The 26,933-nt window shown below is 34.3% G+C and overlaps 2 protein-coding genes, 1 non-coding gene and 1 pseudogene across 3 annotated transcripts; 2 read left to right on the plus strand and 2 right to left on the minus strand.

Moving 5' to 3' along the window:
- Positions 1 to 793: 793 nt before the first annotated feature.
- LOC125580620 lies at positions 794 to 2,167 on the minus strand (annotated as a pseudogene).
- Positions 2,168 to 4,135: 1,968 nt separating this feature from the next.
- LOC111212456 lies at positions 4,136 to 4,756 on the plus strand. The gene has a single exon (XM_022714003.2). The coding sequence runs from the start codon at positions 4,176 to 4,178 to the stop codon at positions 4,473 to 4,475; it is 300 nt and encodes a 99-aa protein (XP_022569724.1). The 5' UTR covers positions 4,136 to 4,175; the 3' UTR covers positions 4,476 to 4,756.
- A 15,064-nt stretch (positions 4,757 to 19,820) lies between these two features.
- Positions 19,821 to 20,370, plus strand: LOC111212457. Its single transcript, XM_022714004.2, has one exon. The coding sequence runs from the start codon at positions 19,877 to 19,879 to the stop codon at positions 20,180 to 20,182; it is 306 nt and encodes a 101-aa protein (XP_022569725.1). The 5' UTR covers positions 19,821 to 19,876; the 3' UTR covers positions 20,183 to 20,370.
- A 5,697-nt stretch (positions 20,371 to 26,067) lies between these two features.
- Positions 26,068 to 26,933, minus strand: LOC106374831. The gene is made up of 4 exons (XR_007318363.1): positions 26,833 to 26,933; positions 26,708 to 26,749; positions 26,408 to 26,603; positions 26,068 to 26,307 (listed from the first exon to the last, which is right to left on the minus strand). It is a non-coding gene; the product is annotated as an uncharacterized LOC106374831 (transcript).

Below are 26,933 nucleotides of genomic sequence, written 5' to 3' on the forward strand. Positions count from 1 at the left end.
TATTATTCAAGAAAAAAAATTTATATATAAATATATTTTATAAACTATTTCTATGATATGAGTGTTTTAAAAAATTTAACACGGGATGTTTAGAATACGGGATTATGCTTATGAGAGAGTGGCTCGGGAGTGGGATAGGAGATGGGTCTAATGGGCTGCAAATTATTGAATTTTTTTTAATTGAAGCCCATTTCGTGATGACCTGACATATTGATTGGTCCTGAATATTTGTGCACATGTGGATAGGCTTAGGAAGCAATGATTTAGTTCCTTTTATATAGTAGGATGTTGAGAAACGCACTGAGGTACTATTGTTGCGCATGGCCTTATGTGTATTGTTGGCACTCACAATATTAAAGCCCACGAGTCAATATGAAAAGTAGTGAACGACATGGGCTTCTTGCTATGGTTGTAATTGTGCAACGATTTAGCTAACGATAGTGTTAGCCACAAACATAGCCACGGCAAGGCCATTTATCATCTATTTGTGCAATCAGATCAAAATTAGAGGTGATAGAATATATTCGAAGTTGCCACTGAAAAGCCTGTGGCAATCCGTGGCCAGATTCACAATATTCGAACCAGCTATTCTGCTATGAATTTTCGGTAGACATATAGCCATTGTCTTTTTCAATGGCATATGTATTTAGATTAAACTGTGGGGTAGGTCTGTGATCATTCTAGACAAAGTGTTTCGTCAGTAGTTTATAGGTGTGAATTTCTAGGATAGTGCCAAGGATTTGCTAATACTAACTCCACCCAGTCATTGCACTACAATATCTTTCTTACAAAATTATCAAAACACCAAACTTGATAATATATTTGGAATAGGTAGCATGTTCTCACTCACTACACACCTCCTTAGCCCTCAGACACTTTGTAGCTGCATATCATGACCACAAATAACTCCTTAAACAACACACACTAAGCAAACGACAAGACACAAAGTAACTCACAGATAATTAACAGTAACACAACTAGAAACGCCAAAACACCATATCATCAAGACGCTCGTTGGTCGGACTATTCCCACCGTGAACCAGCAAACCTTCCTCACCATCCTTAACCGCAACCGCAAACGCGCACCACCCACGTGGACTCGGCTTCTTCCCTTCCTCAGTACCATCCACAACCTTCTCCCAAACCAACGTCTCCGTATCAAGCCTATAAACCTCTCCAGACAACTTCCCAGCTCCCATATGCATCAGCTCATGCGGCTCCTCCTCACCACCATATACCACAATCTCTTTCCCCGAACGAACCGCCGGAAACACACTTCTCGCCGGCGGTACATCCCCGGTGGTCTCCACAGCGGTCCATTTACATGTACCCAAATCAAAGCAATGAATATCACCCAATTCATTACCGTCAAACCCAAACAAAACCCAAACCTTCCTTCCACAACCACAAGCCCTGGTCCTCCTCTCCCTTTACAAGCTTCACCACCCGCCGGATACTCAACCCACTTCCGACCAACCACGTCATAGCCATGCAACGTGTTTACACGTCCTTTGGCCGTAACACCACCAAAGACGTAAACGTTACGATCATCACATGCCATAGAGTGGTAGCTACGACCGGGAAGCCCTTCCTCAACGGGAGACAGCATCTCCCACTTGTTTGTGAGAGTGTCGTAAGAGTAAAGGCCGTTGTATCTGCGAGTGTCGTCGCGGCCACCGTAGACGTAGATGGTGGTGCCGATAGGGACCATTGAGACACCGAAACAGGGGAACGGAGCGTCCCCTGTTGCTGGGGCTATGGACCATTCTTGAGTCTCGAGATCGAAGACGTAGAGATCGTTGTCGATGTGGATCGTTGGTTTAAGCTCCCCGCCAAAGCAGTAGACTTTGTTGCCCACGACGGTAAGTGCATGTGAGCTTCTTGGTCCAGGACCTGATCCTTTCTGACCCACCTGGTTAACAATATCAAAATTGAAACTTTATTGATCTTACAATCGTATACAGAGGATCAAAGAAGCAATATGATTTTTTTTACCTTGACCCATTTGTTCTCAGCCACAGGACTCATACTGCAAATTTCGTTCAAGATGTATAAAAAAAGTGTTGTGTCTATTGTTATTGGTGTTGTGTGTACTTAACTTTTATATATATAGGCAAATGCGGTATCAGTTATCACATCACCACAAGCTAAAATTCAAAGATTTCGTAAGACACGTTCCTTTGTTGCCAAATAAAATGGAGATACGTTACCATTTATAACACTAATTATTTTTGTATTGTGACAAGGAAAAGAAAAATTTGATTACGCAAGTGCAATGCTGGAATGCATTTTTATTGGTTGAAGGGACTAGGCAATGTAAGGTCTTTTGTATATTTGATTATAATATATCATCTTTTTCTATAATCATAATCATAGATATATATTTCTGACCCAGAAAGGACAAAATCATAGACATATATCATTATACATTGTTAATCATTCATATACATAGATAGTACCTCCGGATAAGAACCAACAAGGATATCACAATTTTTTGTATAGAAAATGTCAAACTATTGTTTCAGTATTTAAGTCTTGCCCATACATGATCTCTGATTGCTTATTCACGAATTCATAAAAGAGTTGCACATTGGTAATAAGATGAAAAATATATATATATGATAGCCAGATGGTGGCATGGCTTCACTTTGGTCAGGTTCACAATTTTTTGTATAAAAAATGTCAAACTATTGTTTCAGTATTTAAGTCTTGCCCATACATGATCTCTGATTGCTTATTCACGAATTCTTAAAAGAGGTGCACATTGAGTAATAAGATGAAAAAAATATATGATAGCCAGATGGTGGCATGGCTTCACTTTGGTCAGGTTCACATGCCATTTTTGTACGGAAACAAATAGAGAACAGAAGCTGAAGGTAAAAGAAAAAAAGTACAAGAAGGATGAGTTTTGAGATGAATATGGACAGCGTATTAACTAGAATCAGGCTACGTTCAGGCTAAAATTTGCGGTTTCACAATTCTACTATAGTATCTTCTAATTAATAAGCCATAACTTTGCTGGTATGTCCGCGAGCTACCTCTTTATCGCTTAGGGCTTCTAGTCTTATTCATGACATCGATTAAATATTGTGTCTTTAATATTCAGTTTAGAGTGCTTGTGACTTGGGTTCCAAGGATGGAATGTTAACACTAAAACCAGTGCCATGCCAGCCTTTTCAGGGGACTCATGAATTTCTATACAATTTTAATAATTATTATAATATAATTTAAATGATATTAAAATATTAAAACAGAAAATTGAAATAAGTCTAGAAATGATAACATTTATAGATTTAAAATTACGTTTTTCTTATAGATAATATCAATATATGAGCATTTTTTATCTTTCTCAAAAATTCAGAAAAATAAAATTACTAGTGTTTATATAATAAAACTAAAATATGGCAATGAAAGAATAAGAAAATAGAAGCACAATAAGATTTTGTGAAATACATTTGAAAAAAAAAAAATAATTTGGATCTTTAGAACATCAAATAAATAAAATTAAAACTAAATCTTACTTCTTTTTATTGACAAATAGTTTATAACAATAATTTGGGTTTTGAGCTAAGTGCAAAATATAAATATTCTTGAACCATTAGGCTGACTTTTTAGAGATTTGGGACCCCAACTTTTATGAATTATGTGGGGATCTAAGGCTAATGTCTTTTTCCTAACACTATATGCACGTCTTCGACTCAAACTAGATCAACCAGATCAAATGGAACAAGTCGATCTGAATGGAAGAAATAATGTTAATGCAGATCAATTGCAATTATTCCAAATAAAATCATAATAAACAGGATATTGCTAAACAAACATAATAAACTGTATATATATATATATATATATATTGATTTCCTCATCGGATATATGATAATTGGTAGAAAAAGTAAAATTTGAATAGTTTTGTGAACTTAAAGAAGTTGTAAAAGAGTAATGAATTATCAAGAGGAATGAAAAATAATAATTAACAGGAAACGCCAACTATAAGAAACAAACTGTCAACCCTTGATTTGGGGTCATCCCAAGTGTGCCTACCTGTGTTAGTTCACAAAGAAACCGTTCACAAAATGCAATGTAGTGAAATTTCACATTTGTTATTCGTCTATATATCCAACCACTGACTACTACTAGATTCATATCAAGTACTATTATAATACTCTCTTATCAAAATGTGGACCAACAAGTTTTTCTTCCTTCTTACAGTTGCATGCATGGTCGTGTTCGGTACAGCTCAAACGTTGCCTTCGATACCTGGACAGGACCCAGCAGATTGTTTGTCATCGTTGGAACTTATTCCTAACTGTATCTCAGAAATTTTTGGATCGATAATAAGTGGACAAATCGGGACTATTGGTCACTCTTGCTGCCATGCCTTTTTGGGTCTCAATGCAGATTGTGTCACTCAGACGTTTGCCTCCGCTCCTCTCTTCCCTCCGACTCTACGGGTTCATTGTTCCAAACAATCGTAATGCCATAATTATTCTACATGTTCTAGGTCATAAATGTGCTAACAGTGTTATGGTTCGGCTTAAGTAACAACTTCCAAGTATGTGATCATCATTATCCATATTTCGTGTTGATATAAACACGTGAATAACTATATAATAATAATAATAATCTAAAGGATAAGTCTAAACCATAATATACTCATGAAAACATAAACATGTTTGGTTCCTTACAAAGCCGGTGTGTTCTCCTTTGGCTTTGGTTGGTCACGTTAATACCACAAAATGTGTTACTATCTTGTTCACACAATATCTTTCGGTATGCAAGAGTAAGTGATGGACTTATTACTATTTTCGCCGTCTTTAGCATTGGTTGGCCTGATTCAAAAGATGGCCACCACTTTAAGATTATTGCAGATCAGTTGCTTGTTATTGAAGAACAAAAATAGTACGAAACAATATGTATTAAATTATATCATAATAAACCCTACAGAATAATGTTTGGATAATAATCGCAAAAGCATAAAACCCCCATAACAGTCTATTTTGTTTGGTTTTGCCTTGACTTTTTTTCAGTTGACATCCTCCGATTGTCAAAGTACGATTAGTCTAGCTAGTTATAACAGCTGAAAATGTATTTATAGAATGTATGTTAGTTTATAAATTGTATTTTAGATATATATTAGGAAATAATCTGTACCGTACGCGGAGTGAAATAATTGATTAAATTATTTATTTTACGTTGTAATAAGAGATTTGTTGTTATAGTTATTTCAAAGGATGTGCATTAAGATATATGTTCAGATTCAGTTGATCTATTCGGATTTTGATTTTTAGAGTTCGAAATTTAAATATGAATCGGATATTTACAAATTTTTATTTGAATTTAGATTGGATTTGGTTCGAATCATTGCACGTTTGGTTCGAGTTTGAGGTCGGGTACTTATTTTAATTATGCAATTAAAAAAATCCAAATATACTTAATCATCAGAATCTGAAAATAAAAATAATATAAAAATCTTCATAAAATAGTTCAATTTAAATATTTAGATGGAGAAAAATATATTCAGTATTTTGAACATATTTCGTTATTTTAAATATTTTCATATTAATAAATATCTAATAGATATAAAATTTAAAATAACTAATATATGTAAGTCTATAATTGTGTTTTTTAGATATTTTTGGTATCTAAAATATTTCAGTTTGAATCAAATTCGGGTCTGGTTATCCGGATATTAAACTTTAGATTCATTTGAGTACTTAATCAGTTTTAGTTTGTGTTTAGTATTACTTTTAAATCAAGTTCGGTTATGTTCTTCGGATCCAAATATTTTACCCAGACCTACTTTCATCTACAAATATACACAAAAATAAATCAATGTAAAACTAATATATTAGGATTATTTTGCATACATAAATATTGGACCATACTTTAATAATACCAATAAAAATGGTCGAGCATCGTGTCAATATTGTTGGACATGTTAAATTTTGACATAGTCTATAACCAATAATGTGTATTTTCTTATAAATGTTTTTGGTAAATATGATAAAAATTCGATACAATCGAGTGAAATAGATTAGAGTTGCGTCAAAAATAATGTGATCTCTTTACTCGGTACATGAATTCTGTTTTTCCAATTGATTTTGTGAATTTTCTTTTCTTTTAAAGCTTTTATGATTTCAGATTTTTTTCTAACAATCTGATTATGTTTCTAATTCTTGGTTTGATATGAAAACTATGTAAAGAAAAATAATATTTGGCTAAACTAAAGATTCAACTTTGCGTGTGGTGTTTTTCACCTCGGTTTCTTAAATTCATAATCAATCACAATTATTTGTTGCTTTTGTATGCACAAACCTCAACCATGGCCAAGTTTGACAAGATACAAAACTATCAATTTCTAAAAACATTCTCATTCCGACATTTTAGTTGATGTGAATTTTAATAATTTTGTAATTTAATTATTTCAACAATGATATTATTCAGTACTTGCCGAGAGAAAACTTTAATTCACTAATATAAAGGTTAAAAATACAAAAAAAATAAAAATGAGCTGATTAAAAAAAATTAGTGTGTGAACACATTAAAGTGTTTGAGATATAGTTAAAAAAATTAGTGTGTTAATACATTAATTGCTAAATGATTGTGAGGTTGACACGTAAGCATTCTAAAGTTAAAATGATTGCAAACGCTTCTCTTTATGTATGTGTGAACATATTTATTGCAAATACTTCTCTTTTTATATATAAGATATAGTCAATTTTATAACTAAATATAACTAAATGAAATTTCCTAGGATAGCTCTTTTCAAGTTTTTATCACAAAAATAGCATTCAATAAAGAAATTGACCAAAATAAGTTTTATTAAAGGGTATAGATATATTTTTACCCTAGGGTTAACTAATCTAGAGTTAGGGTTTAGATTTAAGGGGAGTGGTTTTGGGGATAAGGTTTCAAATTTTAAAAAATAAAAGTTAGAAATTAAAAATTTCAAAATAAAAAGGGCTATTTTGGTCATTTTCTTTTTTGAAGGCTATTTTTGTGACGAAAACTTCAAAATGACTATTTGAGAGAATTGCCCTATAACTAATATATTTAGATATATCAGTTGTGTTTTTTGTTTTGTTTTTTCTGGTTTGGTACTCAAGTATTTTTCCCCATTTTTTAGAAATAGGTGTGTTGAATTGCAATATTCATTTTTTCCCTAACAAAAAGTATATGATAGAATTTTCCTAGTTACTACATTTTGTATTAAAATTTTTAAAAATTAGTCATATAATATTGAGAATTTCCTAGGATAATCTTTTTAAAAATTTGTCACAAAAATAGTCTTCAATGAGAAAAATGACAAAAAGAAGTTTTATTAAAGAGTAAAAATACATTTATACCGTAGGGTTAACTAATGTAGACTTAAGGTTTAAAGTTAAGAAGTGGGGTTTTGAGGTTAGAGTTTCAAATTTTTAAAAATTAAAAATTAAAATTTTCAAAATAAAAAGGGGCTATTTTGGTCATTTTCTTAATTGAATGTTATTTTGTGACAAACGCTTAACAATGGCTATTTGAGAAAATTGTCCTATATTATTTTATAAAACAAATAAAACTTAATATTAGTATATTTATACTGTAAAATAGTTTTCACCAATCAGATAGTATTTTATATTGTTTGTTTTATCAAAATTGAGTTTTTCTTAAATAATGCACAAACCATACTTTATTTCATATTGCTTATATAGTAAAACATCTATAAATTAATAATGTTAGGACTTCAAATTTTATTGATTTATAGAGATTTTAATTTACAAAAGTTTCCTTATTTAGATTTTTTTATTTTAGGATATATTTATTCTAAGATAAGAAAAATATTTGATTTTAGTGTATAGATATTAATTGTTATTTTTTTTTTGAAATTTGACATTTATATTAATTTTATTATATTATTTGGTTTACATAATATGTATTGCATATAACTTTGGTTTTAGATATAATATTACTAAATCTCATCAAAAATATATTAAGTGTTCAAAAAATATAAAAATAATTCCATTGTGAATATAAAACAAACAATATAATAATAGATTCTTATTTATATAAAATATGTTACATATAAGTTATTAATTTATAATTTTAATGGGACCATATATTTACATAGAATTTTCTAAAAAAATATTATCTTATTATTTTATTGATTTGTGTCAAATTTTGAACTGACCAAAGTTGGGATCGGCAAAGTTTATTAACTTATAGAAATTCTTAATTTATCGAGTATTAATTTATAAAGGCTCTACTGTATTCACAAATTCACAATTACCATTAGTTTCTTCTCTATAATAGAATTTTAGTCGGTGTGGTTAGATCATATGCATCGTGGGGTCCTTAGAGGGATTTTCAGGCATTCTGCAAAAAATGTAAAAAACCGGTAAGAAAAACTATGAAGTAAGGATCAATTATTTTTGGGTTTTTGTGATTTTTGCGAGTCTTATTAATATGTGGCGGTCCGCGATTGATTTTTTTTTTATCTTTTTTTTTAAAGATAAAAAAAATTAAAAATCTGAAACCCCAAGTGGGGTTCCAGCGATACACATGCTCTTTGAGTTTGAAAGCAACAGTGACCAAAAAAATAAGAGTGAAATTTATAAACCGAGTTAGTGGCTTTACTGGGCCTAGTAAAAGTATTGGGCGTATAATTTTATCTGCGAGACCGTTAAACGTGTGCACTTTAACCAAGAATAGTGGAAAAATCAAGACCGTCCGATTGACCATATATCCGTTATGATTAATGGAAAATTTTTAGGATGAAGTTCTTAGTGAAATATAAAAACCGTTTCTAAAATTAGAATGAGAGATTGTTGGATCAAATTCTCAAGTCCATTGGCTTAAAGAACATTGATTAAAATTGTGTGAAAAGAAATGTAATGGGCTACGTAATTAGGCAAGCCCAGAACAATTGAAATGTCAATATGACATTATGAAGAGTCCCACATCGGAGAGAAACAAGAGGAATGAGTTGTATATATAAGAGCACTTACTTAACTTTGAGTAAACGGCTCAGAGGAAGAGAGAGCTCCCCACGCGCGCGCCGCCGCCGTCCGGCTCGGCTGGGCTTGGGCTTGGGCTTGGGCTTGGGCTTGGGTTTGGGTGGAGGGCCTTTGGCTTGGGTGGAGGGCCTTTGGCCCGATAAGAACTATTCTTTTTGGACCAAGTTAAGCTCAATGCTTTGCCATTTAATTTCCGAAAAAACGACATGCATTTTATTTTAAACAACACGTAGTTCGTTTAAAAACAACACGCTGTCTCTCTTCTTGACGATAAGTATAAACGAGAAAAGATCTTGCGGAGGAAGTTTCGTAACGCCTCACCTCCGAGATCCTCGCGAGATTTCTGCCAACGTGCGCACGTGCGGCATCAGTTACGGAAAGTGGCTCGTCTTCTCTTCTTTATAAACTCGTCTCCTCCTTCATTTCTCTTTACGTTTTTCACAACAAAAACCAGCAAATCCTATAGCGTAAGTCTAGAGAGTGTTTCGTAGAAATATTAGTTCGTTAGAGGTTCTTCACGAGTGCTGCGTGATAACCTATCATGGTTTTATCCTGGGACTCCTATTCGTACAGATCCGTCGCACTAACGGAGCGAATATTAAGAGTTAAGGAAAGAGATTCGTCTCGACTCCATGGTTTCATTTCCGTTACGGTTTTGAATCGTTTGTATATTTTCCTTAACGTCATTTATATTATATCGTTTTTTTTATCCGGTTTTCCGGCTTCTACAATCTTAACTCTTAACCGCTTTACGTTTAAAGCTCGAATCGGGTTGAAGAACGATTTATAAATACAGGTTTTGGAACGCTGTTTGCGATTTGCTTTCTAGCACTTCCGCGAAACGTTTTGTTATTTATCTCTCATAAACGGTTTGCGTTTTGCTCTGTAGCACTATCGGAAAACGTTTTTTGATATACGATTCGGAAAAAACCTTTCGGGGTTCAATCAAACGATGTTTGCGATTTGCTATATGCTTATCCGCGAAACGTTTTTTTATTTTGGTGAAAACGAGTTTTCGATTTGCTTTATAGCCCTTCCGCGAAACGTTTCTTATTTATTAATAACGCTTTGTGGATTGCTTTCTAGCAGTATAGCGAAACGTTCTATAAATGAATCGTTTCAAGATCGTTTTCTTAAGCGAGTTTGTGAAACATTCTAAGTCTATAAAAATGGTTTCTGCGAACGCTTTTAAGCGAGTTTGCAAAACGTTTTTTCAAGACCTATATCGATATGATTTGGTTCAAACACCAAAAATGAACATCGATTTTAGACTATTATTTTCTTTAAAATAATATGTTAAATGTTGAATGGAGTATTAATCCGTTTTCATGTTTTCTCTACAGGAAAATGACAAACGAAAACGACACCCCCACTCCCATGGACACCTCAGATGTCATTCAGACTCCACTCAACGCTGCAGCAACTGGCGTGACAACCGCTGGAAACATCACAGCGTCAACCACTGCAGCAACAACGAGCACTTTCCTCCCTGCGGGGAATGCTGCTGATGAAACCACTCGCCGTACCCTATTCGGTGCTGGTCTTTATCAGACGGGTTCAATTTCAGCAACTGCAAGTGGTCCGGTGGCAGTTCAAACTCCTCCGACTGTCCCTAGTGTGTTCACTCAAGGACTGATGCCAAACCAATTTGATGGCAAAGGCTTCAAAACGTGGCAGAAGAAGATGTTGTTCTTCCTGGCAACAATGAAGCTGGAGAAGTTCCTCCAGGAGGACAAGCCCCTTATGCCTTACGGGATTGATGATGTTCACAGCCTCGCAACTGTTGACATATGGGTGCATTCCGACTTCATCTGCAAAGGCTACATTTTGGGTCGCCTCATTGACTCATTGTACCGTGTCTACTGTGAGATCCCCACGGCGAAAGAGCTATGGAGATCACTAGACAAGAAGTACAGAGGTGAGGACGCTGGCTGCCAGAAGTATGTGGTCTCAAAATTCCACGACTTCAAAATGGTGGATTCAAAACCAATCATGGATCAGGTGGAAGCGCTTCAGCTCATTTGCCATGAAATCGCTGCTGAAGGAATGTCCATCTGCGAGACATTCACAACTCTCAGCTTCATTGAAAAGCTTCCTCCAAGCTATGCGGATTTCAAGAACTACTTGAAGCACAAGAAGAAGAAGATGGGGCTCGAGGAGCTCATCACGAGGCTTCAGATGGAATCCAGAAACCGAACTGCTGCAAAGGTCGGTACAAAGGAGCACAGTGTCAACATGGCTGAGCACAAAGGCAAAGGAAAGGCACACGCTTTTTCTCCTGCCAAGCCTTCCAAAACTGCTGCAGCCTTGAAGGCTTCTGGAAAAAACTTCAAGAACAAAGGTATTGAGATCAATGCGAATGTGGAGAAGTTCAAGGGGAAATGTCACTACTGCCACAAAGTGGGGCACAAAACTCTTGAGTGTCGCAAAAAGATCAAAGATGAGAAGGCTCAGACAAATCTCACTGAGGAGGATCTCGTTGCTGTGGTGACTGAAGCAAACATGGTTGAGAGCAACAACCCCAAGGAATGGTGGTATGACACTGGTGCAACCACCCACATTTGCACCGATAGGGCGATGTTCAGCACCTATCAGAAAAGCAAGACTGAAGAGAAGCTCAAGATGGGGAACACTGCAGTCTCCAAGATTGAAGGACGCGGCAATTTGATCTTGAAGATGACATCTGGACGTGAGGTCACTCTAACAAATGTGAAGCATGTGCCTGACATGAGGAAGAACCTGGTCTCGGGAACCTTGCTTAGCAAGAATGGATTCGCCACAAGCTTTGAGGCGGATAAGCTCGTGATTAGGAAGAATGGGATGTATTTGGGAAGGGGATATGTTAAGGGTGGACTTGTCAAGTTGAATGTAATGACAGTCACTCCAAAAGTTGTAGCTCCAAAAGTTTCAATGAATAAAAATGAGCCAGTTGCTTATTTGGTTGAGTCTTTTAATATATGGCATGAAAGATTAGGCCATGTAAACTACAAATCAATACAAAGATTAATGAATTTAAATCTAATTCCTAAATGCAAAACAAGTAAACAAAAATGTGAAGTATGCGTACAGGCTAAGCTCACAAAAACGCCATCACCTCGTGTTGAAAGACCTAATAAACCTCTAGATTTAATTCACACTGATTTATGTGATTTAAAATACTTACAAACTAGAGGTGGTAAAAAGTACTTTGTGACCTTCATAGATGACTGCACAAAATATTGTTATGTTTATTTATTACATAGCAAAGATGAAACCTTGGAAAAATTTATAGAATTTAAACTCGAGGTCGAGAATCAGCTTAAAACAACTATTAAAGTAGTTAGAAGCGACAGAGGAGGCGAGTATGATGGTCCGTTCAATGCATTCTGTAAAGAACATGGAATAATCCATCAAACCACAGCTCCTTACTCACCAGAATCTAATGGAGTTGCTGAACGCAAAAATCGAACTCTAAAAGAGATGATGAATGCTATGTTGCAGGAATCTGGGTTACCCCAGAACATGTGGGGGGAAGCGTTGCTTACCACTAATTATATCCTCAACAAGATTCCACACAAAAGTAACTGGCAAAACTCCATATGAATTATGGAAAGGTAATTTACCTTCGTATAAATACCTCAAAGTGTGGGGGTGCCTGGCAAAAGTTGCGGTACCGCCACCAAAGAAGGTCACTATTGGACCTAAAACAGTGGATTGCATCTTCATCGGATATGCACATAACAGTAATGCTTATCGATTTCTGGTACATAAATCTGAAATATCAGACATTCATGAAAATACAGTCATGGAATCAAGAAATGCATCTTTCTTCGAAAATATTTTTCCATATAAGGAAAAACAAGGTTCAAAACGAACTCGAGAAGAAAGAGACAATGACAAGAACTCAGAAACTGAGACAAACGTCGAGATTTCTATAAATGATATTTCAGAAAATGAAGAAAAAGATGAACCTCGAAGAAGCAAAAGAGCTCGAAAGGAAAAATCTTTTGGAGAAGATTTCCTAATGGCATTTTTAGTAGAAAATGTTCCAAAAACTTTGGCAGAAGCCATGGCTTCACCAGAAGCTCCATTTTGGAACGAAGCTGTCAGGAGTGAATTAGATTCGATTATGCAAAACTATACGTATTACATAACGGATTTACCACCTGGCTGCAAAGCATTAGGGAATAAATGGATAATGACACGCAAACCTGGTGGAAAATACAAGTCTAGGCTTGCAGTTCAAGGATTCCGACAAAAGGAAGGCCTTGACTATTTTGATACATATTCTCCAGTGACGAGAATAACATCAATAAGACTGATGATAGCAATCGCAGCCTTAAGAGACCTAGAAATCCATCAAATGGATGTAAAAACGGCTTTTCTAAATGGTGATTTAGAAGAGGAAATTTACATGAAACAACCTGAAGGTTTTGTCATTCCCGGACAGGAAGACAAAGTATGTCGACTTGTAAAGTCACTTTATGGGCTTAAACAAGCTCCTAAACAATGGCACGAAAATTTGATAATACAATGATGTCAAATGGTTTCAAAATAAATGAATGTGACAAATGCATATACTACAAAACTACCAAAAATGCGTATGTTTTGCTATGTCTATATGTAGATGATATGCTCATTATTGGAAGCAATAAAGACATTATCAATCAAACAAAGAACATGCTCAAAGGGACATTTGAGATGAAAGACTTGGGATTAGTAGATGTAATTCTCGGGGTTAAAGTCACAAGAAATTCAAACGGAATTATCTTAACCCAATCTCATTATGCTCAAACAATATTAGAGAGATTTAAAAATTACTCTAATAGTACGGCAAAAACTCCGTTAGATCCCCAAATGCACTTGACAAAGAATTCAGGTGAAGCGGTTTCACAAAACGAGTATGCACGTGTGATCGGAAGTCTCATGTACTTGACAAATTGTACTAGAACAGATCTAGCGCATGCAGTAAACGTACTTAGTCGATATACAAGTAATCCAGGTCATACACACTGGAAAGCTATAACGAGGGTACTCAATTACTTGCGCCACACCAAAGATTTTGGGCTCCACTATGGTAAAGAACCAGTAGTTTTAGAAGGATACAGTGATGCTAACTGGATATCAGATTCTAAAAACTCAAAATCTACAAGTGGATATGTCTTTACATTAGGGGAGCAGCAATATCATGGAAATCTACCAAACAAACAGTGTTAGCCAGATCGACGATGGAATCTGAGTTCATAGCCTTAGACAAAGCAGCAGAAGAAGCTGAATGGCTTAGAAATTTTTGGAAGATATTCCTATGTGGGAGAAACCTGTGCCAGCTATACGCATACATTGTGATAGTCAATCAGCTATAGCTCGGGCTGAGAATAATCTCTACAATGGTAAATCTCGTCACATCAGAAGACGACATAAAACCATTAGACAACTTATCTCAACTGGTGTAGTCACAATAGATTACATCAAATCGGCTGACAACCTAGCGGATCCATTTACTAAAGGTTTCCACGAGATGTTGTTGCTAAATCATCAAAAGGAATGGGTTTAAAGCCTATAACGAATGAGGATGCTTGATTGCAACCCTACCTATCATGACTGGAGATCCCAAGACGTAGGTTCAAAGGGAAAACAAAATCAAACAGAATCTAACCAAAGCACTTGAGACAAAGTAGTCTCTTCCCAGCTCCTAAGATGATAAAAGTGCTAACAAATGTGTGAAGGATAAGCATAAGCTTTTAATGATTCCATAGCTTCTAAGCAGAGTATTACTCAATACTTTTCATGGTCAATCACCTAATGAGTGTGAAATGAGGCCGTTTCTAGGAGAATGAATGCAAGGCTATATTCTCTAAGTTCACTCATGAAAACCAGGAATAGTTCAGGGCCACAATGAACACAATAGAGAACTAAGTTCTACGAGGAAATAAAGCTGCGTTATGCCTGTTGTCTCGGTTTACATAAAACATCGGTTGGTTCAAGACATCATGTTCACCTTCTGGTAAAGTAAACCCGACAGATATTAACTATGAGTGGTTCAAGGCTTAAAAATGCCACCAACTCAAACACAGTGAATTTTCGCAAACACTCTCGATAAGTCTGTCTAGTCTAGTCAAGATTAGAATAAGTATAGTTTTTAGAGTCTATCGAGTCTGCATTTAGTCTGCATATGTTTAGAGTCATTTCTATTCATGTGGGGGATTGTTGGATCAATTCTCAAGCCCATTGGCTTAAAGAATTGATTAAAGTTGTGTGAAAAGAATGTAATGGGCTACGTAATTAGGCAAGCCCAGAACAATTGAAATGTCAATATGACATTATGAAGAGTCCCACATCGGGAGAAACAAGAGGAATGAGTTGTATAATAAAGCACTTACTCAACCTTGAGTAAACGGCTCAGAGGAAGAGAGAGCTCCCCACGCGCGCGCCGCGCTGCCGTCCGGGGCCGGCTCGGCTCGGCGTGGGCGTGGGCTTGGGTGGAGGGAGGGCCTTTGGCCCATAAGAACTATTCTTTTTGGACCAAGTTAAGCTCAATGCTTTGCCATTTAATTCCCGAAAAACGACATGCATTTTATTTTAAACAACACGTAGTTCGTTTAAAAACAACACGCTGTCTCTCTTCTTGACGATAAGTATAAACGAGAAAAGATCTTGCGGAGGAAGTTTCGTAACGCCTCACCTCTGAGATCCTCGCGAGATTTCCGCCAACGTGCGCACGTGCGGCATCAGTTACGGAAAGTGGCTCGTCTTCTCTTCTTTATAAACTCGTCTCCTCCTTCATTTCTCTTTACGTTTTTCACAACAAAAACCAGCAAATCCTATAGCGTAAGTCTAGAGAGTGTTTCGTAGAAATATTAGTTCGTTAGAGGTTCTTCACGAGTGCTGCGTGATAACCTATCATGGTTTTATCCTGGGACTCCTATTCGTACAGATCCGTCGCACTAACGGAGCGAATATTAAGAGTTAAGGAAAGAGATTCGTCTCGACTCCATGGTTTCATTTCCGTTACGGTTTTGAATCGTCTGTATATTTTCCTTAACGTCGTTTATATTATATCATTTCTTTTGATCCGGTTTTCCGGCTTCTACAAGAATATACCAAGGGCTTAAGAAATCTTACCCAAAGACTAAAGGCTCAATAGTTACTACTACCCCCCTTTATGAAGAGTCTACACAATAATACGGTCCATGACATTATAAGAGTGTGAATACTTAATACCCACAGCTTATGAAGAGTCCATGCACTTGTTGCTACCCACGGCTTATGAAATCGTTAGACAAAAATTATGGAATTGACAATGAATTCATTATTTTACTACTCACAGCTATAATAGAGTATGGTTCAGTTATTGGATGGAAAATGACGTACAACTTAAAAAGGTCTTTGGAAAACATATTCCTTGCTGTTGGAAGGAACAAACTACCCACAGCTTTGAACGGTGTTAGACAAAGAATATGGTTTAGTTTTCCAGTTATCATGTTAAAGAAGTCTTGAGACAGAGACTATAAATGAACCCAATACAAATTATTTACATTACCACAAGGCTTAAATTCTTTAGAAAAAAACGACCAACGACTGAAAAGAGTTTAAGACAGACTAACAAAACATGGTTCTTACTTAGCGCAAGCCCTGGCAAAGTATTTAAACAAAGACTACGCGTGGGTTGTTAAGGACAAGAAAAATGACCAACGGTTTAGATAAGTCTTTAAGACAAAGACTGTAACCTAATCGATTTTTAGTTTGTTGAAAGGTAAAAACCGACCAACAACACCAAGTTTTAGACACTATGAACCAAAAATTGAGTCGGTTTTTGGCGTGTTGGATTGTAAAAATGACCAATGGCAAACCAAGTCTTAAGACATAAACTACGAACCAGAAAATTGAATCGGTTCTTGACTTGTTGGATGATAAAAAACGACCAACAGCTTAAGCTAGATCTTAAGTCAGAGACTATGAACCTAAAATTGACTCCTCACTTCACTACTTACGGGTTAGTAAAAATTGTTGTAAAAGTTGTTATGGAAAAACGATCAATCTCATAAAAGAAGTCTTAAGAAGACTATGAATCTATAGTATTTCCTTATTTTGTTTTGCTAAGAATATTTTCCTTACTTTGTTATTAGTTGATACAACCTATGAAAATCACAAGAATGTGACACATACACGAACTCACGAAGTAAAGGCTAGTTTCGTTTGTGTAGGTGTACTTCACAAACTGTTCAATATAACTCACTAGGGCCAATGATTTTCAGGTATATATTATTTTCTTAACTTTCTCTCTTATAAATTGGTAGTATTACATTATTATAATTTACAAACTAAGCTAAGTGATGTATAATTTACATTATTATAATTTGTTACAGTTTTGGGAACTTAAAATGTAGTATAACCTTTATTTGAGGTCTGTGTTCAAAAAAAAAAAAAAACCTTTATTTGAGGTCATCCCAAGAGTGCCTACGTTGATTAACAAAGAAACCGTTCACACAAATGCAATGTAATAAAATTTCACATTTGGTTCTTGTCCTATATAATATCCAATCACTGACTACTATTAATTACATACCGAATATAAAAAACAACTCAATAACTTATTACAATTCTCTAATAAAAAATGTGGATGATCAACAAGTTTTTCTTCCTTCTTCCAGTTGCATGCATGGCCGTGTTGGGTACAGCTCAAACGTTGCCTTCGCAGCCTATACCTGGACAGGACCCAATAGATTGTATGTCATCCCTGTATGCTATTCCGAACTGTCTCCAAGAAATTGCCCAACCGTTTGTGAACGGAGAATTCGGGACTATCGGTCACTCTTGTTGTCATGCCTTTTTGGGTCTCAGTGCAGATTGTATTACTGAGAGGTTTGCCTTATTTCCCGAATTTCCTCCGACTCTAAGGGATCATTGTTCCAGCCAATGATGATAATACCAATTAATGCCATTTTCCTTTCGAGTCTTTGTTTCAAGGGGGTTTATTATTATCCTACATGTTCTAGGTCATAAAAATGTGCTATCAAACAATGTTATGTTTCTGCTTTAATAACAAGTTTTAACTTCAATATTTCATGCTGATGTAAACATCTTGCGGATAACTAAATAATAATAAGGATAATTTCATATCTATGTACTTTGGTTCAAAACCCGTGATAATAAGAGCAAGTTTGGTGCCTCACAAAGCATATGTGTTCTCCTTGGCTTTGATTGGTCACGTTAATACCACGCTTTGTGTTACTATCTTGTACACGAAATATCTTTCGTGTGTGCAAGAGTAAATAATAGACTTATAAGTATATTATCTTGGTCTTTTGCATTGAGTTGGTCTGATTCAAAAGGTGGGGGTACAACATTTACAGATGAAGGTGAAAAGGCCTCTCTATACCCTAAAGAAGGCTCTCGAAAATGTTCCTCCTCCTAGAGACTTCAAAATACTAATGGTCATCTGAACGTAGCTCCCTTTTTTGGGTCAAAATGTGAATTCATTTCATAGAAATGGCACTGAGATACAATAAACTTGAATTCTTAAATAGCCCTTTAATTTGCTTAGCATAGCTCCCTTTTGATTTTCTTTTCTGTTGGTAGGTTCTAGACTTCTAGTCGGTTAATCTCTTATTAAACAAACGATCAGGGGAAAGGAATCAGATCTCGTTTTGGAAAAGATGTCTCAGGATGAGTTTTATGTAGAACCATTGTGTACAGAAAAGCTTCATTGTCTCCCTTTCTTTTTTTAAATGCCGCTCAAGCCAACAGAGACTAGTGTCCTTTATGTCCAGCTATTTTTTTGCCTTTCATACTTATACATTGCAGAAATGTATATTGTTCTGACGTTTTGATCAATTTTCCAACAGTGCATCCTGGACAAATCATTGACTACGATAAATTGGTTCATAATTTAGAACTGAGTCCATAAACCGAGTTCAAATAACTAAGTAGACTTAATAACATCAAAGATCACTCGTTTGGAGAGAGACCAACGAATATCAACCTTGAAGTTTTATTACTGACTCTTGGAAGTTAGAAGAGAGATACATATACGTCTATTTACTTAAACAATAAAAACACACATGGAGTAGATCATTAGTGTCAGTTTTTTTTCCACATTCTATGTTTTTGATCGACTAACACTACTCAGAATTTTACCTTGATTCATAATGCATCAAACAAGTTCAAGAACTAGTGTATCAGTAAAAAAAAGTTCAAGAACTAGCGTAGATCGATCAAACAGTTTAAGCAAAATTAATATTATTGCAGATCAATTGCTGTTATTCTAGAACAAATAGTACAATACCATCGTTTCATAATATATGATATTTTAGAAGGTTTTTGGTGAAAATATAAGATATTGAGATGTTTTAAGATTTATTTGTTAACTTTACTAGAAACTGTTTTACCAATTAAATTTTTCAATTTTTTATGATTAGTTGAATTACTTTTAATTTATATTTTTAGTAAGGTATTGTAGAGAGTGTTTCAAAAAAAAAAGGTAAGGTATTGTAGAGAAAAGTAATTTCCTAATGTTCGTGTGTTTAAGCATAACATTCTACATTACGAAACTTAGGGAGTATTAATTTCTATCACACTAATAAACCATACAGAATAATATTTGGATAGTAATCGCAAGAACATAAACCCCGTTATAGCCTAACGAATCGTACGTAGAAGAATAAGAGACCGAATAGTAAACTATCAGGAGGAACCACCAATAATACGAAACAAACTGTATTAACCTTTATTTGGGGTCATTCCAAGAGTGCCTACGTTAATTGACAAAGAAACCGTTCACACAAATGCAATGTAATAAAATTTCACATTGATTCTTGTCCTATATAATATCCAATCACTGACTACTATTAAATCCATACCAAAGTTTTTTTTTTAAATAACTTATTACGATTCTCTAATAAAAAATGTGGATGATCAGCAAGTTTTTCTTCCTTCTTCCAGTTGCATGCATGGCCGTGTTGGGTACAGCTCAAACGTTGCCTTCGCAGCCTATACCTGGACACGACCCAACAGATTGTATGTCATCCCTGTATGCTATTCCGAACTGTCTCCAAGAAATTGTCCATTCGTTTGTAAACGGAGAATTCGGGACTATTGGTCACTCTTGTTGTCATGCCTTTTTGGGTCTCAGTGCAGATTGTATTACTGAGAGGTTTGCCTTCGCTCCCGACTTCCCTCCGACTCTGAGGGATCATTGTTCCGGACAATGATGATAATAATTAATGCCATTATCCTTTCGAGTCTTTGTTTCGAAATGTGCTATCAAACAATGTTATGTTTCTGCTTATTAACAACTTTTAACTTCCAAATAAACACTATCTTACCAGCTTTAGCCATATTTCATGTTGATGTAAACATCTTGCGGATAACTAGATAATAATAAGGATATATTACATTACATGTTATGGTTTCCGACTTGAAAGTATTATGGTCTTGGTCCAAAACTCGTGATAATATGAATAAGTTTGGTTCCTCACAAAGCATATATAAGTGTTCTCCTTCGACTTTGATTGGTCACGTTAATACCATACTATTTGTTACTATCTTGTACACGAAATATCTTTCGGTATGCAAGGGTAAGTAACATACTTTAAATTTTATGATGGGAGTTACCTGGATACAAACTGAGATATTAACATCATACACTACTCAGAATCTGAGTTACCTGGATTCATATTAATGCATTAAACAAGTTCAAGAACTAATGTATCAGTTAAAAAAGCAAGTTCAAGAACTAGTGTAGATCAAACAGCTAGTTTAAGCAAAAACTAGATTCTGACCCGCGCTTTCAAAGCGCGGATTTATTTTGTTTTTTTTTTCAATTGACAAAATATTTAGTAAATGTCACATTTTCATATATTTGTGTTTTATTTTATAAAAGACTTAAAAATTTATCTTTATTTATCGTATTTCATTTTAAATGACTATTTATGTTAAAAAAATTAAACTTTATTTTTTTAATGAATTAAGTTGGTATAACTCTGATAAATTAATTTTATTATGGGGTTAATATTTTAATTAAAAATTATATACTTTTAATAAAGATTTATACTTTTCAATAAAAAAATTCAATTATTTTTATGAATGCTTAAATTATATTAAGAAAAGAAAAAAATAATAATTAAGAATAGTTGAAAAAAATTATTTGAAATTGGACTCAATGGCCCAAAGGAAAAAAAGTGAGAATTGAATCTGATTTTTTAATAGGCCCAAATGGTCCAAGAGAGATTTGATTTGGGCTGGATCCAAAATAATGACCCAATATAGATTTATTATTAATATTACTTAATTACCCTTAATGAAACATGCAATGTTAGTGAAAGAAACATGCCCCTAAGGTAATTATGACAATAGGATCCTGCTTTAATAGTATAGATGAATATTATTGCAGATCAATTGCAGTTGTAGAACAAATAGTACAAAACCACCATTTCATAATATATGATATTTTAGAATGCTTTTGGTGTTTCAAAATATATTGTATTAAGATGTTTTGAGATTTCTATGTTAACTTTATTGAAAAACTGTTTTACCAGTTATTATTTCATTCTTTTTTATGAAACGTTGAATTAATTTTAATTGTATTTTTAATAAGGTTTTTTAGAGAAAATTAATTTTTTATCTTTGTGTTTAAGTATTGCATTCTATATTATGAAATGGGGAGTATTAAATTCTATCACACTAATAAACCATACAGAATAATATTTGGATAGTAATTGCAAAAAACAAGATGAAGATTGAGTTGAAGACATAGCTTCTATGAGTTTTTTGAAAAACAAACTTAGATACAAGGCAACAACAAATGTAAGAATATAAAAACTCTATTGATTTTATTTTAAATGACATCTTCTCTTAGGCATGGACTTTCGGGTCCTCTAGTCGGGTTCGGATAGGGTCTAGTCGGGTCTAGGTTCTTCAGATCTTATATATTAGGATTTAATAGGGTAATTAAAACTTATCAATTCATGATCAGTTCGGATCATGTCGGATCCAGACCATTTGGGTTCCAGTTGTCTAGGAACTGCTAATACGTACCCACAATTTTTTGGTTCCTAAAAATTTTGGTTTCGGATATTTAAGACCCGATTACCCGAAAAGAATCCAGAACCTCAAAATACCTGAAATCCGGAAAATACCTAATTTTATCCAAAATCTAACCCGTAGACCAGAAAAATACCAAAATTTATATGATTATCCGAGTTATTTTTTCAAAGATCTAAATTTTACCCGAAACCCAAAATTATATTCGAAAATCCAAATCCAAAACTTAAAAAAGTATATCTATAATACCAAAAATATACTTAAACGCCCATATATACTAGAAATTTTGGATATTTCAGGTCTCATGTTGGGTTCGGGTCGAATCCAAAACCTGTGAATTCTATACAACAAAATCCAATAGGGTAAAATAGCATTACCCGTACCCAACCCGAATCGGGTTTTTTTTGTCGGTTCCAGTTCGGATTTGTGGGTCCGGATAAAATGTCCATGTCTATTCTCCGCTTTTTTTTTGACATATCTATTATCCGCTTATGTTCAAATTTTTATCAATACACTCATTTATGCTGATACCGAGATGGTAAGGAAGTTATCACTACTATATAAAAGGGGCTAAATTTGAGCTTCCTAAAGCATGCCACATAGGCACAAATATTCAGCACCAATCAATATGCCATGTCATCCCGGATTGGGCTAAAATTAAAAAAAAGTTTGTCACATTTGCGGCCCATTTGATCCATTAAACCCATACCAGTCTTGAGCCTCTCTTGATTTGGTATTGGTCGAAGCCCATTAAACCCAGCACCCTCTATTGCACTTCACCTCCGGCGACTGCTGATATTGTTCCGCCGCAGCTTGAGCTTAATCTTGGCGGCAGGGAGACGCGTGTTACCAGATCCCGATGGCGTGTCCTATATATTATTTAGACCTTATGGGAATCGGAGACGGAAGTCGTGCTGTTCCGCTTCCGATGTCGTTGGCGTGTAGTTCGCCGGTGATGCATGTTGCGGCGAAGATGGCATGTGGGGGCTAAAGCGATTCTGATTCGTCTTCGGTCGTTGATGGTGGGATAGAGAAGACTGCTCAGCTGTTGGAGCTAGACTAAACTAACTTCCCTCCTCCGTCGGAACAGGCCTGAACTGTTTCATGTTGGCTGTGTGGTTTCATCTCGAACGCTCATGCGTTTTTTTTTGTTTTGGAGCTGAGAGAATTCGTTTACTTTCACAGTTTTTCTTCTCTCACACTCTAAAATAAAGATCGGTTTTTAAATGGAGATAGACAAAAATATAATGATAGCTGACATGGATCGTTATGTACATATTATTACATAACCGGAGATCTGAACTTTTGTTGTGTGTGTTTTTTTTGCGACTTGGTTTCAACCATGTTGTTCCTATATGTAGGTTCTTTTTTGTATTGTTCTTCCAAATTTCAATTAATAATTTGGCAATTTTAGAATTAAGATGTTCATGTTAATATTCAAGATTTAATTATCACTACTTTAAAGTATTATTATTATATAAATAAAAAATATTCAATTCAAAAAGGAATAATGACTAAAATTATTCCATTTATGAAGTATGATTGGAGTTTACTCCAAATGATGTTTGGAATAGAAAATGAAGTAGAGTTGCAGATTCTCTAACAATTAGGACAAAAAAAAATCATCAACAACTACTTTATTAGGTAGAATTCTTCTGTTGTGGGTAAAAAAAAGATCTCTAACTATTTCTCAAGCTCAAATTTATAGATCTTTAGGATAAAGTTACTAAAGAGTGTCATATATTTGTGCTAATTTTTTTAAAAAAGTTATATAACCATATAATCCGCGCGTAGCGCGGACACGAACCTAGTTATTCGAATAACAAATAAATTTAAGTAAGATAAGTAAAATGTCAGGAAAATTGATAATAATTAGAAGAGAAAATCAAATTTGTAACAGTTTTGTGAACTTAAAAAAGAATCGTACGAAGAAGAATAAGAGAATTAATAGTAAACTATCAGGAGGAACCACAATAATACGAAACAAACTGTGTTAACCTTATTTAGGGTCATCCCAAGAGTGCCTACGTTAATTGACAAAGAAAACCGTTCACAAAATGAAATGTAGTGAAATTTCACATTGCTTAAAACATCAATAACTTATTACAATTCTCTTATCAAAAATGCGGATGATCAACAAGTTTTTATTCCTTCTGCCAGTTGCATTCATGGCCGTGCTCGGTACAGCTCAAACGTTGCCTTCGCAGCCTATACCTGGACAGGACCCAGCAGAGTGTATGTCATCCATGTTTGTTATTCCCACTGTATCCCAGAAATTATCCAATCGTTAGTAAACGGAGAAATCGGGACTGTTAGTCATTCTGTTGTCATGCCTTCTTAGGTCTCAGTGCAGATTGTATTACTGAGAGGTTTGACTTCACTCCAGAAGACTTCCCTCTGGCTCTAAGAGATTATTGTTCCCGACAATGATGATAAATAACAATGAATGCCATAATCCTTTCGAGTCTTTGTTTCAATGGTGTTATTATTATCCTAAGTACAATGTTATGTTTCTACCTAAATAATAACAACTTTTAACTTACATATTCCATATTTCATGTTAATGTAAACATCTTACGGATAACTAAATCATAATAAGGATAAGTCGACACTATAATACTCTTTCTTTTTAAATATTGTACTAGAGCTTGACCCGCGCATCCGCGCGGATATTCATTTTTGGTTTACAAAAAAAAAATTATCTTATATAAATGGTAATATATGTTTTTAAAATTTATATTTTATATATATATATTAAATAATTATTTAATATATTTCTAAACACAATCATTTTAGAATTTATAATGAATAATTTTATTTTATTTTTTGAACCGTCAACTGTACAATCCTATTTTTAAATATAATTCGTGTGTTCGTGCAAATGTATTTTTTATGGATCAAAATTTTAATATTAAATAAAATGGTTATCTATTTTTATATTTGATTTATACGATTAAATAATTCAATATATTATTTAAAATTTTGTGGTTTATATTATGTATTTTTATAACACTTTTATGTTTTTTAGATGTAGTTAATTACCAAAATAAAAATAACCACCCCATAATAATAAAATCTTGTTACATTTTTGACATTGATTAAGTATGATTTATTGTTTACCCAGATTATAGGAAACATTTTTTAAATAAATAACATAATTTGTTATACTTTATTTTAGGAAAATGCATTAATTAAACTATAAAAGACAAGAATACTAAAAAGTAGGTAAATTTATTACTTCAGTGGCATTCAAATGTAAATAACTTTGAAAATTAAGGGACAATTTATATTGGTACTTCTCTTTTAATAATAGAGATGTTTTAGAAATTTTACACATACTAATAAAACCTATTAAATTTTAATTACAACAAATACATAATTTGTGATTATCTATTTCCTACAATTCTAAACCAATAAGAATTTAAAATATACAATTAATATTTTGAAGTTTATAATTAATTATTATTAATTGATTAAAAATACATTGAAAATAAATAAAAACATAGTTTTTGATTTTTTTAAAACATGTATTTTATTAAAACGGAAGAAATACATATTATATTATGGTTTCGACTTGGTAAGGGTTGTAACTTTATATTTTTTGCTGTAAAATTTAATCTGTAGATTTATCTGCTGTAACTTTCATTGTTGTAGCTTTCTAAAGACCTAATTTTTTGCTCTGAAAATAAAGCTCTCTATAGCCATATTTTGATTTTGCAGAGAATTTTTTGATGTGAGTTTTTTAAGGAAAAAAACTCGATTGGTTGTCATATATATAGCTCTAGACTAAATTTTGGCTGTACAGAGCATCTACAGCCACAACCAGTCATCACCCTTATGTGTTCTCCTTTAGCTTTGATTGGTCACGTTAATACCATACTATGTGTTACTATCTTATACATGAAATATCTTTCAGTATGCAAGAGTAAGTAACGGACTTATTCAAAAGGTTGAGGGCACCACATGTACAGATGAAAGAAGAAAAGAAAAATTACTGCATTTTCCTTGATTGTAAGAAAGACAAACAGGGGATATTCAAAAGTTCATGACGAAAGGGAGATGGATCACGTTCTTGAAATTTAAAGAGTGGAGCTCATTGGTAAAATCTTGAACGAGACATACTTCAAAACTAGAAGTACGAACCAGACACCGATCGAGTTCAAATAATTAAACAGACTTAGAAACATCAAAGATCACTCGTTTATTGAGAGACCAACTAATATCAACCTTGAAGTGGGATTACTGACTCTTGGAAGTTGGAAGAAAGATACATACGTCTGTTTAGTTCACCAACCTGAACAATAAAAACACACATGGGAGGAGATCATCAGTTTTAATCTTTTCTCTACATTCTATATTTTTGATCGATGAACACTACTAAGAATGTGAGTTACCTGGATTCATTATAATGAATCAAACAAGTTCAAGAACAATAGCAGAAGCACCTCCTCCACCGTTACACACTCCTCCCACACCATACTTGCCGTTTCTATTCTTTAGTATCCCAAGCAATGTGATTAGAATACGAGCTCCACTACAGCCTAGAGGATGTCCTAAAGAGACAGCTCCTCCATTTACATTCACCTTCTCCTGTTATAAAGCCAAAAAGGAACAAAACCCATGTTATGAAACCACTTGAGTAAGTAGCTTGACAAGATGATGACTTAAGATATTCTATGATGCAAGATACTGACCGGTGTAATCCCAAGTAGCTTCTGATTTGCGAGTGCTACAACCTGTGAATAAAGTCAGTTCAGCCAAAAGTTAGGAATCACAAATATTTGTCTATTCCTTAGGGGAAGAAAACGGATTTTCTTACTGCAAATGCTTCATTGATCTCATAGTAATCGACTTGAGAAGATTCCAAACCAGCATGTGCAATAGCTTTTGGTATTGCCAGAGCAGGAGCAGTAGTGAAAA

Source organism: Brassica napus, chromosome A2, assembly GCF_020379485.1.
Source record: "Brassica napus cultivar Da-Ae chromosome A2, Da-Ae, whole genome shotgun sequence".
NCBI classification, from domain to species: Eukaryota; Viridiplantae; Streptophyta; class Magnoliopsida; order Brassicales; family Brassicaceae; genus Brassica; species Brassica napus.

Excerpts from the sequence above, each read along its gene's own strand:
- LOC111212457 (XM_022714004.2), top strand. The coding sequence starts at position 19,877 with ATGTGGATGATCAGCAAGTTTTTCTTCCTTCTTCCAGTTGCATGCATG.
- LOC111212456 (XM_022714003.2), top strand. The coding sequence starts at position 4,176 with ATGTGGACCAACAAGTTTTTCTTCCTTCTTACAGTTGCATGCATGGTC.